The following is a 12,741-nucleotide window of genomic DNA, read 5'->3' as shown; positions in this document are numbered from 1 at the left end:
GGATACTAAGTTGGATTAAAACGAAGAAGCCATTATGGTTATTTAATTTAGGGTATTCATAATGCATTAAACTTATTATTATTATTATTATTAGAGTTTAATGTATTGATACATTATTATTTTACTTACTATATAACTCTATATTAATTTTTCTAGAATGCATTAAACTCAATAGAGTTCAATGGAATATATATTTAATAGTTAAAAGGTTTCTTTTTTCCATTGAAGAGTTCAATAACCATTAAACTTCATATCAATTGAATGCCAATATGGCATCCTATAGTAGTAGAGTTTGATCAATTGAATGCTAATTAGTACTAGATCTCCCATTAAACTATACATTATAGATCTCAATAGCATTGTGAACTGTGAACCTGTGTGAACTAACTGGGAATATATATATATATATATATATATATATATATATATATATATATATATATATATATATATATATATATATATATATATAATAAACCAGTTCAAGAGATTATTGCAGTAGAAAGATTTAACTAAAAAACATTATCGTTCATAACACAATGAAAAAGTACCACACACTTCGACACAAATTTAGTAAAAACATTAGACATGAAGTACAAGTAATTGAACTCTCAAACACATTAGTTTAATTAAAAGCACAACACACTACTTACCATGACATTCAATTTGAATAGCATATAGTAAACCTACCATTTTTTGTCCTTCAGTTCTTGTTCTTCAGTAGTAACCGATATTGAGTGAGACCACATGACATTCTTGCTTATCTTGGATTTCGGAGTCCAAGTTAACTCAGTTGAACGCTTAGATGAAAGAAATTCCTCCAAAGTAAAAAGATCATATGAAATGTGTTGTAGGAGTAGACGAAGTATTGACGCCAGAAAATTCAGCCCATGTATTACTCCCAGACCATGGTTGTTGATTGGCATTTTCTGAAATACCCAGAACTTGCCTCGATAAATTCAGACCTCGGGTTTCTTCGACTTTCACTGGAGGATCTGCATGAGGGTTCTCGATCATCGAAGATGCTGCTGGTGCTGCAACTCCACCTTCACTTTGATAGTGAAATAAGTTGGTATTATTATTAGGTGCCTCAAATCCTGCCAAGAATGGCAATCTCCAACTCTCACCACTTCCAATTGATAAAATGTTACTGAAATTATTTCCATCAGATCCGAATTGGAAATTACCCATTCCATTTTGAGGATGAAGTCCATCAATATTTGATGTAATATTACCAGCACTACCTCCAAATGAGCTCATGAAGGGTAATTGAAGTGAAGATGGATGTGGATGCTGATTACTTGTTGCTATGTGTCCGATGCTATACCTTGATGGACTCCCGTTCATGGATTTAGCCACCTTTTGGGATGGAGATTTTGACCTTCTGCTGCTTTTGTTACTTCTTTTGTTCCTCCTACACCCTCCACCAACCGGAACATTCCTTAGAGCACCACCTCGTGTCCAATAACGCCTGCACGTCTTGCAAAAGTGTCGAGGCTGCGTGAGGCTGTAGTTGTTGAAGTAACAAAATTTGGTGTTCGTGGAATCACAACGAGGGCAGTTCAAGCCCGGCTCAGGCATGGGTAGCTTCGCTAGTCTGGCTCGATCCACCATAGATCCTGGTCTAATCGATCCTTCTCCACCACCAGAACCTCCATGTTGGGGAGGCGCCAGCGGTGACTGAAAATTAGGGTTTTCTCCTCCTCCACTACTTCCTTGTTGATGGGTTGATTGTTGCAACTGAAACAAGAACACAATAACACAAAGCTTTTAGCTAGAAGGTATATGTATATATATTAAGATGGTATATTCAAGAAAGGAGAGATTTAAAGAGCATATACATATGTATATAAAATCTTCTTTACGTATTTGCTTTTTTCCTTTTAATTGTGATTGGATGAAGAATTAAGAAAAAAGAAATGGAAAAAGAATTCATATCAAAGGAGAGAAGCTTAAAGATCAAACCTGTTGGTGCCAATTGTGGTGATCTAGAAAGGGTGTAGCAGACGAGAAAACCATGGTTTAAATTCCTTCTCTTTATTCTCTTTTAGAAAGTTTCAAGGGTTTTTTTGAAATACATGGAATCAGAAACAAGAGAACTCTAGAGAGAGAGAGAGAGAGAGAGAGAGAGAGAGAGAGAGAGTAGAGAGAGAAGGAATGAAAGATAAAGGAGAAGATGATGAAGAGGTGTAGAAGGAGGCTTTTGATTTGCATAACATTCTTGATTTCTTTTTATTTTTTTAATGAATTTAAATATTGCATCTCTCTTTTTGTAAATATTATAATAATTAGGGTTCGTAAGAGTCAGTGGTGGAAGTTTCTTAGCCACGAAGCTTTCTCGGAGACACTGTGATATACTGCATCTAGTGTTCAGGTAAAATTTTAAAGAGAATGACCCCTTCCTTGCTTTTATGTACATAATGTGCATCTATATGTGCATGCAAGAATGTGTTTGTGAGAGAGAGAGAAATCTAGAGAGAGAGAGAGAGAGAGAGAAAGGGTGTGTGATTGTGATAGATTTGTTTCTATATGCATAAGCAATATCACTTCTACGGGAGATGTCTACCGTTGTAGTGGGGTGGTGGGATCGACCTTTTACATAAGAGTTCCCTCTTGATTTGTGATAGTCGTTATAATAAACTATGAGTATTTAATTATGTTACAGATATAACCTAGTATGGAAACTCTTATTTACGTTTAAGTTTTATAAATGCTATTAGTTTTTTCTTAACATTTTTTTTTAAAATTTATTTTACAGTCATATTTGATTATATCTCGACTAATTAGTTTAAAGCTGTTAAAAATGTCTAAAGGATTCTCTCCTTTGCGTAGTCTCTCTTTCTCTCTCTCTCTCTCTCTCCCTTTTTCTTTTTCTTTTTCTTTTTCTTTTCCCTTTTTTTCTTGATTACAACACAAAATAACCCTTTTTCTTGGCAGGGTAAAAACAAGAATATTCGTTACATCAATTTTATTTCCAACACTTTCCAACACCCAGTCGTTTGGTAAACTACAAATCCTTTGATTTAACTCGTGAGATTTTCCACGAAGAAAGTAAGATTTATATTTTTTATTTATGTCAACCTAAGTAAAGAACTTTTTATTTTATTTTATTTTATTTATTTATTATATATACATATTAATTTTGAAGTACCATATGAACAAGACTTTCATGTGATTGATGGGTTTTTTTTGTTTTCCTTTTTTATTTTTTTATATTTTTTTTAAGTTTGAAACCTGTTGGCTAGGGTTTAAGAGATTGAGATTACGTGTGTTGCCTTCCCACTGCTTATATACTGCTTTTTCTCCAAAGCGATACGTGTCCTATGCTTCCACCGCTCCATCTCTTTCTTCCTTCCGAACCTTCCACCACCACTCACTTTATCTTCCCTTACCGGTCCACCATCTTCTTTTGATCGATATTACTCCAAATCAATGGTCTTGCTCTTCTCCATGCTTCCCACCGCTCATCTCACCGGTCCTGCTACATCTATTGCACCACAAAAACCTTTGATTGATGTCTGAGCCATTATCTTACCTTCCCCGCTTAAACCCCATCGATTTCATTGATTGGTACCCGAAAAACAGTCGGCTTCGTGATCTGGTTTATCTGGTGGTGGTAGGCGGTGATCGAGGGAAGCAATCGAATGATTTGGAAGAGCAAGCATGGCAGTCTGTGTGGCAGACCACCGATGATGGGTGATATGGAAGCGGAGGGAGTACCAGCGCCTCCTAATGGATTCCCCAGTTCCACAACAGAATATGGTTAGTCCATTATACGTTTTTCCTTCTTTCTAAGAAACTAACAATTAGAAGCTTTGTCTTGGATTGATTGTCCAACTGCTGAATCGATAATTTAAACGTTTCTCTTCTTCTGGGAATTGATTAAACCCTAACCCTCCAACTTATATTGATTAAATTGGTCAAGTAACTTAAAGTCACATTGCTTGTAGATTGAATCATGATTTGAGTTTAATTTCATTGTTTTGATAGACTATAATTGTGCACTTCATGTTTTCTGATACAGTTTTATCAATGTCATTCATGTACTAATTTTTGTTTTTTGTTTTTTATACGTTCCAGGTCAATTTGATTCATAATGTCAAGCATTTTCAATTAATTTATATTGACTTTTTTCATGGACAATTGTTAATACATACAAGGCGTATTCTTAGTACTTCTTACAAATGGTATTGAAATTCTACATTTACTTTTATAATTTTTTTATGACTATCAAGAAGTACTTAAAATTTACTTCAATTTGACTTGATTTTCAGGTTGTTGTTGTTCAGTGCTCTATAGAATGACTTCTTCAAATAATTTGGATTGCAGACCACAGATTGTGGTAACTTAAAATACGGTTAAAAGAGGAAAAAAATACTCAATCTTACGGATATTATTGATGTTGTACTTTTAGAATGACCTCATAATGAAATACCCGTAGGTCAGACTTTGTTCTTATAGTAGATGTTTTCAACATGCATATATTTATTTATTTGTTCATACATATTCGTGACAGTGTTTTCTATGTTACAAGAAGTTAGGTAATTTTGTTGGAATTGACTAATTTGCTATTCATATTGTATTCATTGGTTTTCCTTTATTTGAATCTTCATGAAAATGGGTTTTTTTACACAACTTTATTCATTAGTTTTCCTTTATTTAATACCCCTGATGTACTTTTTTTTGTCCATTTACTTAATTCTTATGGTTTTACACCAACCAGATGGTATTGGTGTGTATCTGCAGGCATGGGGTGTGCAACAAATTGATGGGTCTTATACAAACAATCCTATGTGTGCATGCAACCCTAGTATTGGATCTATGTTTTCACTATTAGTTATACAACTTTATGAACACAAAAAGAAACCTGGCATGCTACTATAATTTTCGAAATTCATATATATAGCAAGAATACATACCTTTTGTTGTTATATAGCAATAACAACTAGTTCCTTGAATTTCCTTAGCTCTTGAAAGCAAGTACCACAAGTGTAGTACCTCTAATGGAGTCACAAACACCATATGCAACTTGGATGAAGAGGAGAAGAAAAGGAGGCACCAAAAACGGCTGGAAACCCTAATGGAAGTGTTGTCCACGTTTTTGGGGCTTAAGGGTCCCTTTTATACATGTAGGCTATTAGGGTTTACAACTAGGAAACCCTAATCTGACTGCTTAGGCCCTAAGCAGCCCATGGACTCCTTAAACATATCCCTTGGACGATTTCTAATGGGCTTCCCATAGAATTCGTTCAACCTATATATTATTAGGTGATCCATAGCCCAATTATAATTATCTTATAATCACAACTTCAGTCCCCTAAGTTTAATTAATCTCTTTTAACCACAAAATTAATTCTTAATTAATTCTTGACCAATATTAATTAAACAATATGATTTCTCCTTTAATATATTATTCTCATAATATATTAATAAATCATATTTAAACCTTTCTCTCCTTAAATCATCCTACATATTGCTATGGTGAAGGCAACCCAAAAGGACCATGCTCATAATCGGGTCAAGTACATACCAAAACAGTTATGGACTTAGACACTAATCCAAAAGTGTCCCACTTGGATAAGTCTAATAACTATTTTCCGTATGACTTCAGAACCTGATCAGCAATTGTAGCTTTCAAAAGCCGTTGTCAACTCTGATCTTATCAGATAGCGTGTCCTCTAGATAAGGGATTATATATTCCTCCATTCTCAAGATATCGTATAGACAAAAGACATGAATTTCAATCATTCTCTCTATACTATTTCCCGACTTCCGATTCATGACGACTGATAACAGACTACAATTGAACACATCAACTTAGTCCCGGCTTGGCCAAGCGCTTAGGTGTCATCACTAAATCATTGAGAGGCCCACATATATCGCTTTTATCCCACTTTGGGTAAAAGGAATGGATAAACTTCGACTCAAATGCTCGCTTGCATTTACTGATCGAATCACACACAACAATAAGTTTTATAACACCAAGTTACTGGTGCGTTTACTTATTATCAATGTGTAACTGACCAACAAATAACAACTAGCACGTCTCGGTTTCAAGAATATACAATATTATCGTCTCACTAATCACTCGTGATAAAACCGTGAAGTGATCCAAGTGAGCGTGGGTTTAATCCAATACTTTAATCTTATCAAAGCACTCACGAACTCTGCAGCAAACTTGTGCCATGTCTAAACACTTCAGACAATCTACAGACAGATTCATGACAGTCTTTATTCATACCTACTCCCAACGTATGACCAACTGTGGATGTTTGAATAACCTAGTTATTCTGGAAGTTAAAACATGCAAATTGAAACATGACAACAATACTTAATCCTATATGGCCCCAAACTTGTGAGAGTAAATAAAACCCTTCTATTTATCCACCATATTGATTACTCATTATTTATCATTTAATGTTTCGGATAATCAACTCATTACTTGAATTATACCAACAATTGTCCCATGCTCTAAACATGCACACTTTGTTTCCTATGGTCCATGCTTTGTGAAATAGATCACCTGAAAACTTTTCCAATGATGCTCATTTCACAATTCCTTAATCCTAATTATTAGTGTAAGAACACAAGGTTCTTGCCACTACTAGAATATGCTAGATTCTAACATTTTATGCAACGATCCCTTTGCAAAATCATAGCACAAAAGTCACCAAGACGTAGCTAATGAAATTACAAAGTACTTTCTTAGAAATTGTTACAAGACAATTCCATAGATGTGAAGTCTCACATTCAAAGTACATTCCTTTGAACATCCTTCTTGCATAAAAGTTTCTAATCTAGGCATAGATTCTCAATATCCAACTCCCAATATGGAAACATTTCCACATTTGCCATATGACAACTCATTCTTAATAGAATCTTATCTATTCATAATAATGACGATATGGTCCATCCAATACCATACTTCCAACTACTTACAAGCGATCAATCCTCAGCGAACTTTGGATCGTCCTTTGATAGTTGTTAAATTCTTTCAGTCAAAACCAATTCTATTCCTTTTTCTCTCTTAATGCGCTAGACATTTGGAAAATTTTAGAATGGTAGAATACTATAGCATTTACAATCGATCCTATACCCGAAGCGTATGGGACACGATGCATAATGTCTTACATAAAGATATGATACTTTACCAATCTTTTGCCATAATATTTTATGTGTCATGTTCTCATAATTCGAACTATGAAGAGGGATGCCGTAATCATAATCAAATTTTAAGAACACACAATGTATCCTTTGACTGAAAATATTAAAATTTCTTAATCTAAGCTTCAGATTTTGAAACGGAGTATAATATTCTCTCCCTTAATTATAGCAAAACAACTTTTCAACCCATGCAACTTTGCAAATGGAATCTTTGTTTTTCTATAATTAATATTGCTAACTTGCAATACTCGCCATAACAATCATACAAGCATAACACTTATGCTCCCACTATCATGATGATTATCATATAAGCATAACATTTATGCTCCCACTAGCTTTGACATGTATTCAAAAAACAAATGAACTTCCAGAAAACAATGCCTATTGAATTTCTGAAATTCATATTTCTAATACCAGATGCTTCGATAAACCTTTATCTAAGCTTCTTAACCTTATACACCTTTGCCTTAGATAGCTCATATGTGTGTTTAAACAATTCATAACTTATGTTACTAAGTTCCAAATGTTGAAACTAATTGCCAAATCTCACAATTCGAACTATGGAAAGGGATGCCGTAACCATAATCGAATTTGAGAATACAATTTTCACAATCGCTATCTTCTTAAAATCTCTCTTAGTGAAAGCATTTCCTCACAGTCATTTTCATGAAGGAGGGAATCTTATAACACTTAGATTTTATGGTGTATGAGTTCCTATCCATGTTAATTTGCCAAAACCAATGTTCGCGACAAATCCGAACTCATATGGACTGAACTTTCTTAATCTTGATTTCATGCCCTATGGTAACACGAGTGCCCACCATGTCTTCCAAGTAACTTGTCCTTACATATCAATGTACTTTCTATCGACTAAGGCTTTAGTATGTATTCAAATGAGAACTCATAGAACTCATATACACAATTAACTCAATTGGAATGGCACAGAAACAAAATAATGTCAGCACGATAGATTGTAAACCTCAAGTCGTGTGCTAGTGATGATCAATAAGGTTTATTCTTGATTTGTTCTTGAAACTTTTCAAGACCATTAAGACTCCCACTGACTTTTTGACATATAAGATTCTCTTATCAAGAAACATTTCTTGACAAACAAATATTCAAGAGTTAGTGAAGCATTTATCAAGACAAAACACTTCACACAATTGGTCCTAGTTGGTCTTTGTCTTATCCAAGACAGCACAACTTACCAATTTCAAATGTGCAAGAATAAGAAAACTTTTCCAAATTCCACATTTGATGAGTGTTATAAACCTATTTAAGACTTTTCACTCAATGTCACAAACTTGACTCTAAGACTTGATATTGGAACGAAGTATGATTGACTTATTGATATATCCATTTCTACAATACTTGATACCTCTTCTTAGACATGCAAATGCACTAAGACTCACTTAGAGGATCAATTGAGATATGGTTCTTAATCATTAAGACTTATCATAAAACACAATAAAAGGTACTCTTCCTTCTTCTTAGAAAAGAGAAACTTTTATCTTTCTGCCTACTCGATTCTTCTTTAGTCGTTCTACTATTCATTGAAACTCTTTCAATCAATCTCAGAATTACACTTAATCTTATAAGTATAATCACATTTACTAAACTTTAGTAAGTCATGATGAATATCTTTGTCACTCTTGTGGTGGACTTGATCAACGCACAACCTAGTGTACTTGATCTCCTAGTCCTTCAACTGACACTTTGCCAAAGAATTAGTCTAAGTTTCCCAAATGTGAAAGTTTTCCATTCATCATACAATACACATTGCATGATTCCAAGTTTCTGTCCAATTGAAACTTGGGCGATGAGAAAGTCTCCCTATTTGGTACACTTTTGACATTTCCATAATTAAGAATCAAATCCATTTTGCTAATAATAAAAGTACATGAACATCAATTTTTCATATATTTCATTGTAAGGATAAATAAATAAGACAAAATCAAAATTTATTTTATTGCGGAAAAAACTTGTCCTTACAATGCAATTCAACTGAAAAACTATGTTAACAATCTATTCTAACTCCAAGTTGTAGCTCAAGAATCCATTCTTCAAGTAATGCGATCGAAATCCATTTCTTCATGATCAAATTCAGCTCACTTCTTTTCTCAAGCTTCCTTTCTTTTCTTCGATCCTACAAAACATCAAAATGTAATCTTATCACATCATGTATTAAGAATCTAGAATAGGAACTTAAAAGAGTTAGTTAATGGATTTTACCTGAAGCAGAGCCATACGTCTTGACTCTCCCATCTCTTAGATCTCTCAGGTAATTAGGGCAGCTTCGTCTCCAATGCCCCTTCTCTTGGCAATAAAAGCAAATAGACTCCTTTGGCACAACACATCGGACAATCACAGACTTAGTTCTTTCTGGACTTCCAATGTTGCCAGTGTCCATTGAAGTTTGGGAGTTTGATTCACTAGACAAATTTGCTTGACCAGCACGCCAAATCATTGCTGATTCAGCAGCTATAAGCAAATAGGTGAGATCAATTAGGGTCACGTCGTGATCCATCATATAGTACTCTCTAACGAACTCACTATATGATTCAAGAAGTGACTGAAGAACCCAGTCAACAGCCAACTCACTTGAAATCTCGACACCCAACATGTTTAACCTATCAATGTATGAATTCATCTCTAAGACGTGCGCACACACAGGTTTCCCATCTTCATGTTTACTTGCCAAAAGGGCTTGAGTGAGCTTGAACTTTTCAAGCCTTTGAACTTGTGGGTCAGGGAGAATAATTGGAGGAGGTGGAGGAAGTGAAGCATGACTCTCATTTCCTTGATCGTATCTCGGAATGTCATCTTCATTTGGAAAGCTTGTTCCAAAGGATTTGGGAAGACCATTGTAAGATTCAGACATCTACAAAACGGGAGAAAATTCAAGTTAAGTTGATTAGAATTCTTGATGCAACACCCAAATGAAACATCAAGCTAGGATCCAACACAATACTCTACAACCTAGAAGAGGGATGCCGTAATCTAGTTGCAGAATATTTGAAGGTAGGTAAATGACGATTTACCAATTTCCACCATGAAAAACGAAAAAGAAGTTTAAGTTTTAAATGAATTGAAACTCCTAGATCTTTTGAGACTCATTGAACTCTTCAATGGCATGTTTAATCTCGATTATGCCCTACTATTCGTGACTGGGATGCCGAGGATCACAAACAAGGTGTAAATAACCATACGAATCACGTGGTGCACCCAATGCTACTATCACCTAATCAATGTGCCGGTCAGCCACACACACTCCATTGATCTATGATAAGCATCGAGCCACCCTTTGCCACCAATGTCATCCCCAAATTAGTGTGTCGGTTAACCACACACGCTCCACTAACGTTTGACAAGGGTACGAAGTGTAATTCCATGGGTTAGCATACAATGTCACATTTTTCCTAAAGTAACTATGATTTGGGAATTTGAAAAAGCATTTAGTTACTTTGTACTTCATTATACTTATAATGGAAGGTTTCTGTCCTATCCTACCCGTTCGGCTAACGACCCTCCACTAGTCAAAAGTGCGGTGGGTAAGAGTGGATACCCATTCAATCACCATTTTATAGGCAATTTCCTTAAACACCCCTTATAGACTAGTTTCGTGAATGAGGCCTACTAACGGTAAGACTGACTTTTTAGTTATACATATATAATATTAAACTTTTAATGTTATATATAGTATAAGGGTGTATTTTACACTTTTAAAATACTAGGTGGTTTAAATTATACTTTTAACTAACCAAAATCATTATGGATTTATTAAATCTCTTTTAATTATACACTTAATTAATTTAATAAAACCATAAGGGTTTAATTTGAACTTTTCAAAATCAGGGTTTTGAAATTTAGACTTTCAAAATTAACTTTTAATCAACAATTTAAATTCCAAAACTTGAGGGCAAGTTTTGAAACTCTTCAAAACAATTAGGTTTTAATCTCACTTAAAATTTTCGAATTTAAGATATTTAAATTAAAATTTTAAATATTAAAACTCTTGATTTAATAATTACCATAAATTAAACAATTAATTTTAAATTATTAAATCACAAGGGATTATCTAGATCATGAGGATAATTACCAATTATACATCTAAGATATCCAAATCCCTAGAATCCCTCTCTAAATCTCGAAAATAAGGGATGGGATAATTCAAGATCTTTAATTACCATATTTAACACTTAAAAGATAATTACAAGATATGGGATTATCCAAATCCCTAAAATTTAGGATCTAACCTTGGGGAAGTAGGTAATTTCGAAATCCAAGGGTTGGATAACCCTAGATTTCAAAATCTTGGAGGCTAAGGAAAGGATTTGGGAAACCCTAGCAAAAATCGCCATCTAGGGTTTTACACCAACCAGATGGTATTGGTGTGTATCTGCAGACATGGGGTGTGCAACAAATTGATGGGTCTTATACAAACAATCCTATGTGTGCATGCAACCCTAGTATTGGATCTATGTTTTCACTATTAGTTATACAACTTTATGAACACAAAAAGAAACCTGGCATGCTACTATAATTTTCGAAATTCATATATATAGCTAGAATACATACCTTTTGTTGTTATATAGCAATAACAACTAGTTCCTTGAATTTCCTTAGCTCTTGAAAGCAAGTACCACAAGTGTAGTACCTCTAATGGAGTCACAAACACCATATGCAACTTGGATGAAGAGGAGAAGAAAAGGAGGCACCAAAAACGGCTGGAAACCCTAATGGAAGTGTTGTCCACGTTTTTGGGGCTTAAGGGTCCCTTTTATACATGTAGGCTATTAGGGTTTACAACTAGGAAACCCTAATCTGACTTCTTAGGCCCTAAGCAGCCCATGGACTCCTTAAACATATCCCTTGGACGATTTCTAATGGGCTTCCCATAGAATTCATTCAACCTATATATTATTAGGTGATCCATAGCCCAATTATAATTATCTTATAATTACAACTTCAGTCCCCTAAGTTTAATTAATCTCTTTTAACCACAAAATTAATTCTTAATTAATTCTTGACCAATATTAATTAAACAATATGATTTCTCCTTTAATATATTATTCTCATAATATATTAATAAATCATATTTAAACCTTTCTCTCCTTAAATCATCCTACATATTGCTATGGTGAAGGCAACCCAAAAGGACCATGCTCATAATCGGGTCAAGTACATACCAAAACAGTTATGGACTTAGACACTAATCCAACACAAATAACATTGGTGGATAGTGGTAAAGTGGCCATGTCAAATCTGTTAAGGCAATCCCTTTACACTTTGGAAGACTGCCACAATGGTGGTGATTTCAAAGCCTTGGCAGCAGTTAAAAGTCTCGAGCAAACTTTTCCAGCTGTTGTAATGAATTTAATTTCTTCTTTTTGAAAACTATATTATTATTATTATTATTATTATTATTATTATTATTATTATTATTATTATTATTATTATTATTTGTTGAGATTAATGTTTCTTTTAATCTATGAAGATCGATAAGATCTTGAACAAGTTATGAAAACAATGACGATATAAACACAGTAAAATTATAGAACAAGAATGAATCAAACG

The 12,741-nt window shown here is 34.1% G+C and overlaps 1 protein-coding gene across 1 annotated transcript; it reads right to left on the bottom strand.

Annotated features, from left to right (window-relative positions):
- Positions 1 to 507: 507 nt before the first annotated feature.
- Positions 508 to 2,218, bottom strand: LOC145013189 (dof zinc finger protein DOF3.6-like). The gene is made up of 2 exons (XM_078971995.1): positions 1,966 to 2,218; positions 508 to 1,740 (listed from the first exon to the last, which is right to left on the bottom strand). The coding sequence occupies exons 1-2, from the start codon at positions 2,017 to 2,019 to the stop codon at positions 835 to 837; spliced, it is 960 nt and encodes a 319-aa protein (XP_078828121.1). The 5' UTR covers positions 2,020 to 2,218; the 3' UTR covers positions 508 to 834.
- Positions 2,219 to 12,741: the final 10,523 nt, after the last annotated feature.

The sequence above is a fragment of the Lactuca saligna genome, chromosome 8 (assembly GCF_052625555.1).
Source record: "Lactuca saligna cultivar CGN05327 chromosome 8, ASM5262555v1, whole genome shotgun sequence".
NCBI lineage: Eukaryota > Viridiplantae > Streptophyta > Magnoliopsida > Asterales > Asteraceae > Lactuca > Lactuca saligna.
This window is presented reverse-complemented; position numbering and strand designations above follow the sequence as displayed.

Coding starts and splice junctions, on each gene's coding strand:
- LOC145013189 (XM_078971995.1), bottom strand. CDS start 2,019: ATGGTTTTCTCGTCTGCTACACCCTTTCTAGATCACCACAATTGGCAC. Junction 1,741..1,965: donor ACCACAATTGGCACCAACAG/GTTTGATCTTTA, acceptor TTCTTGTTTCAG/TTGCAACAATCAACCCATCA.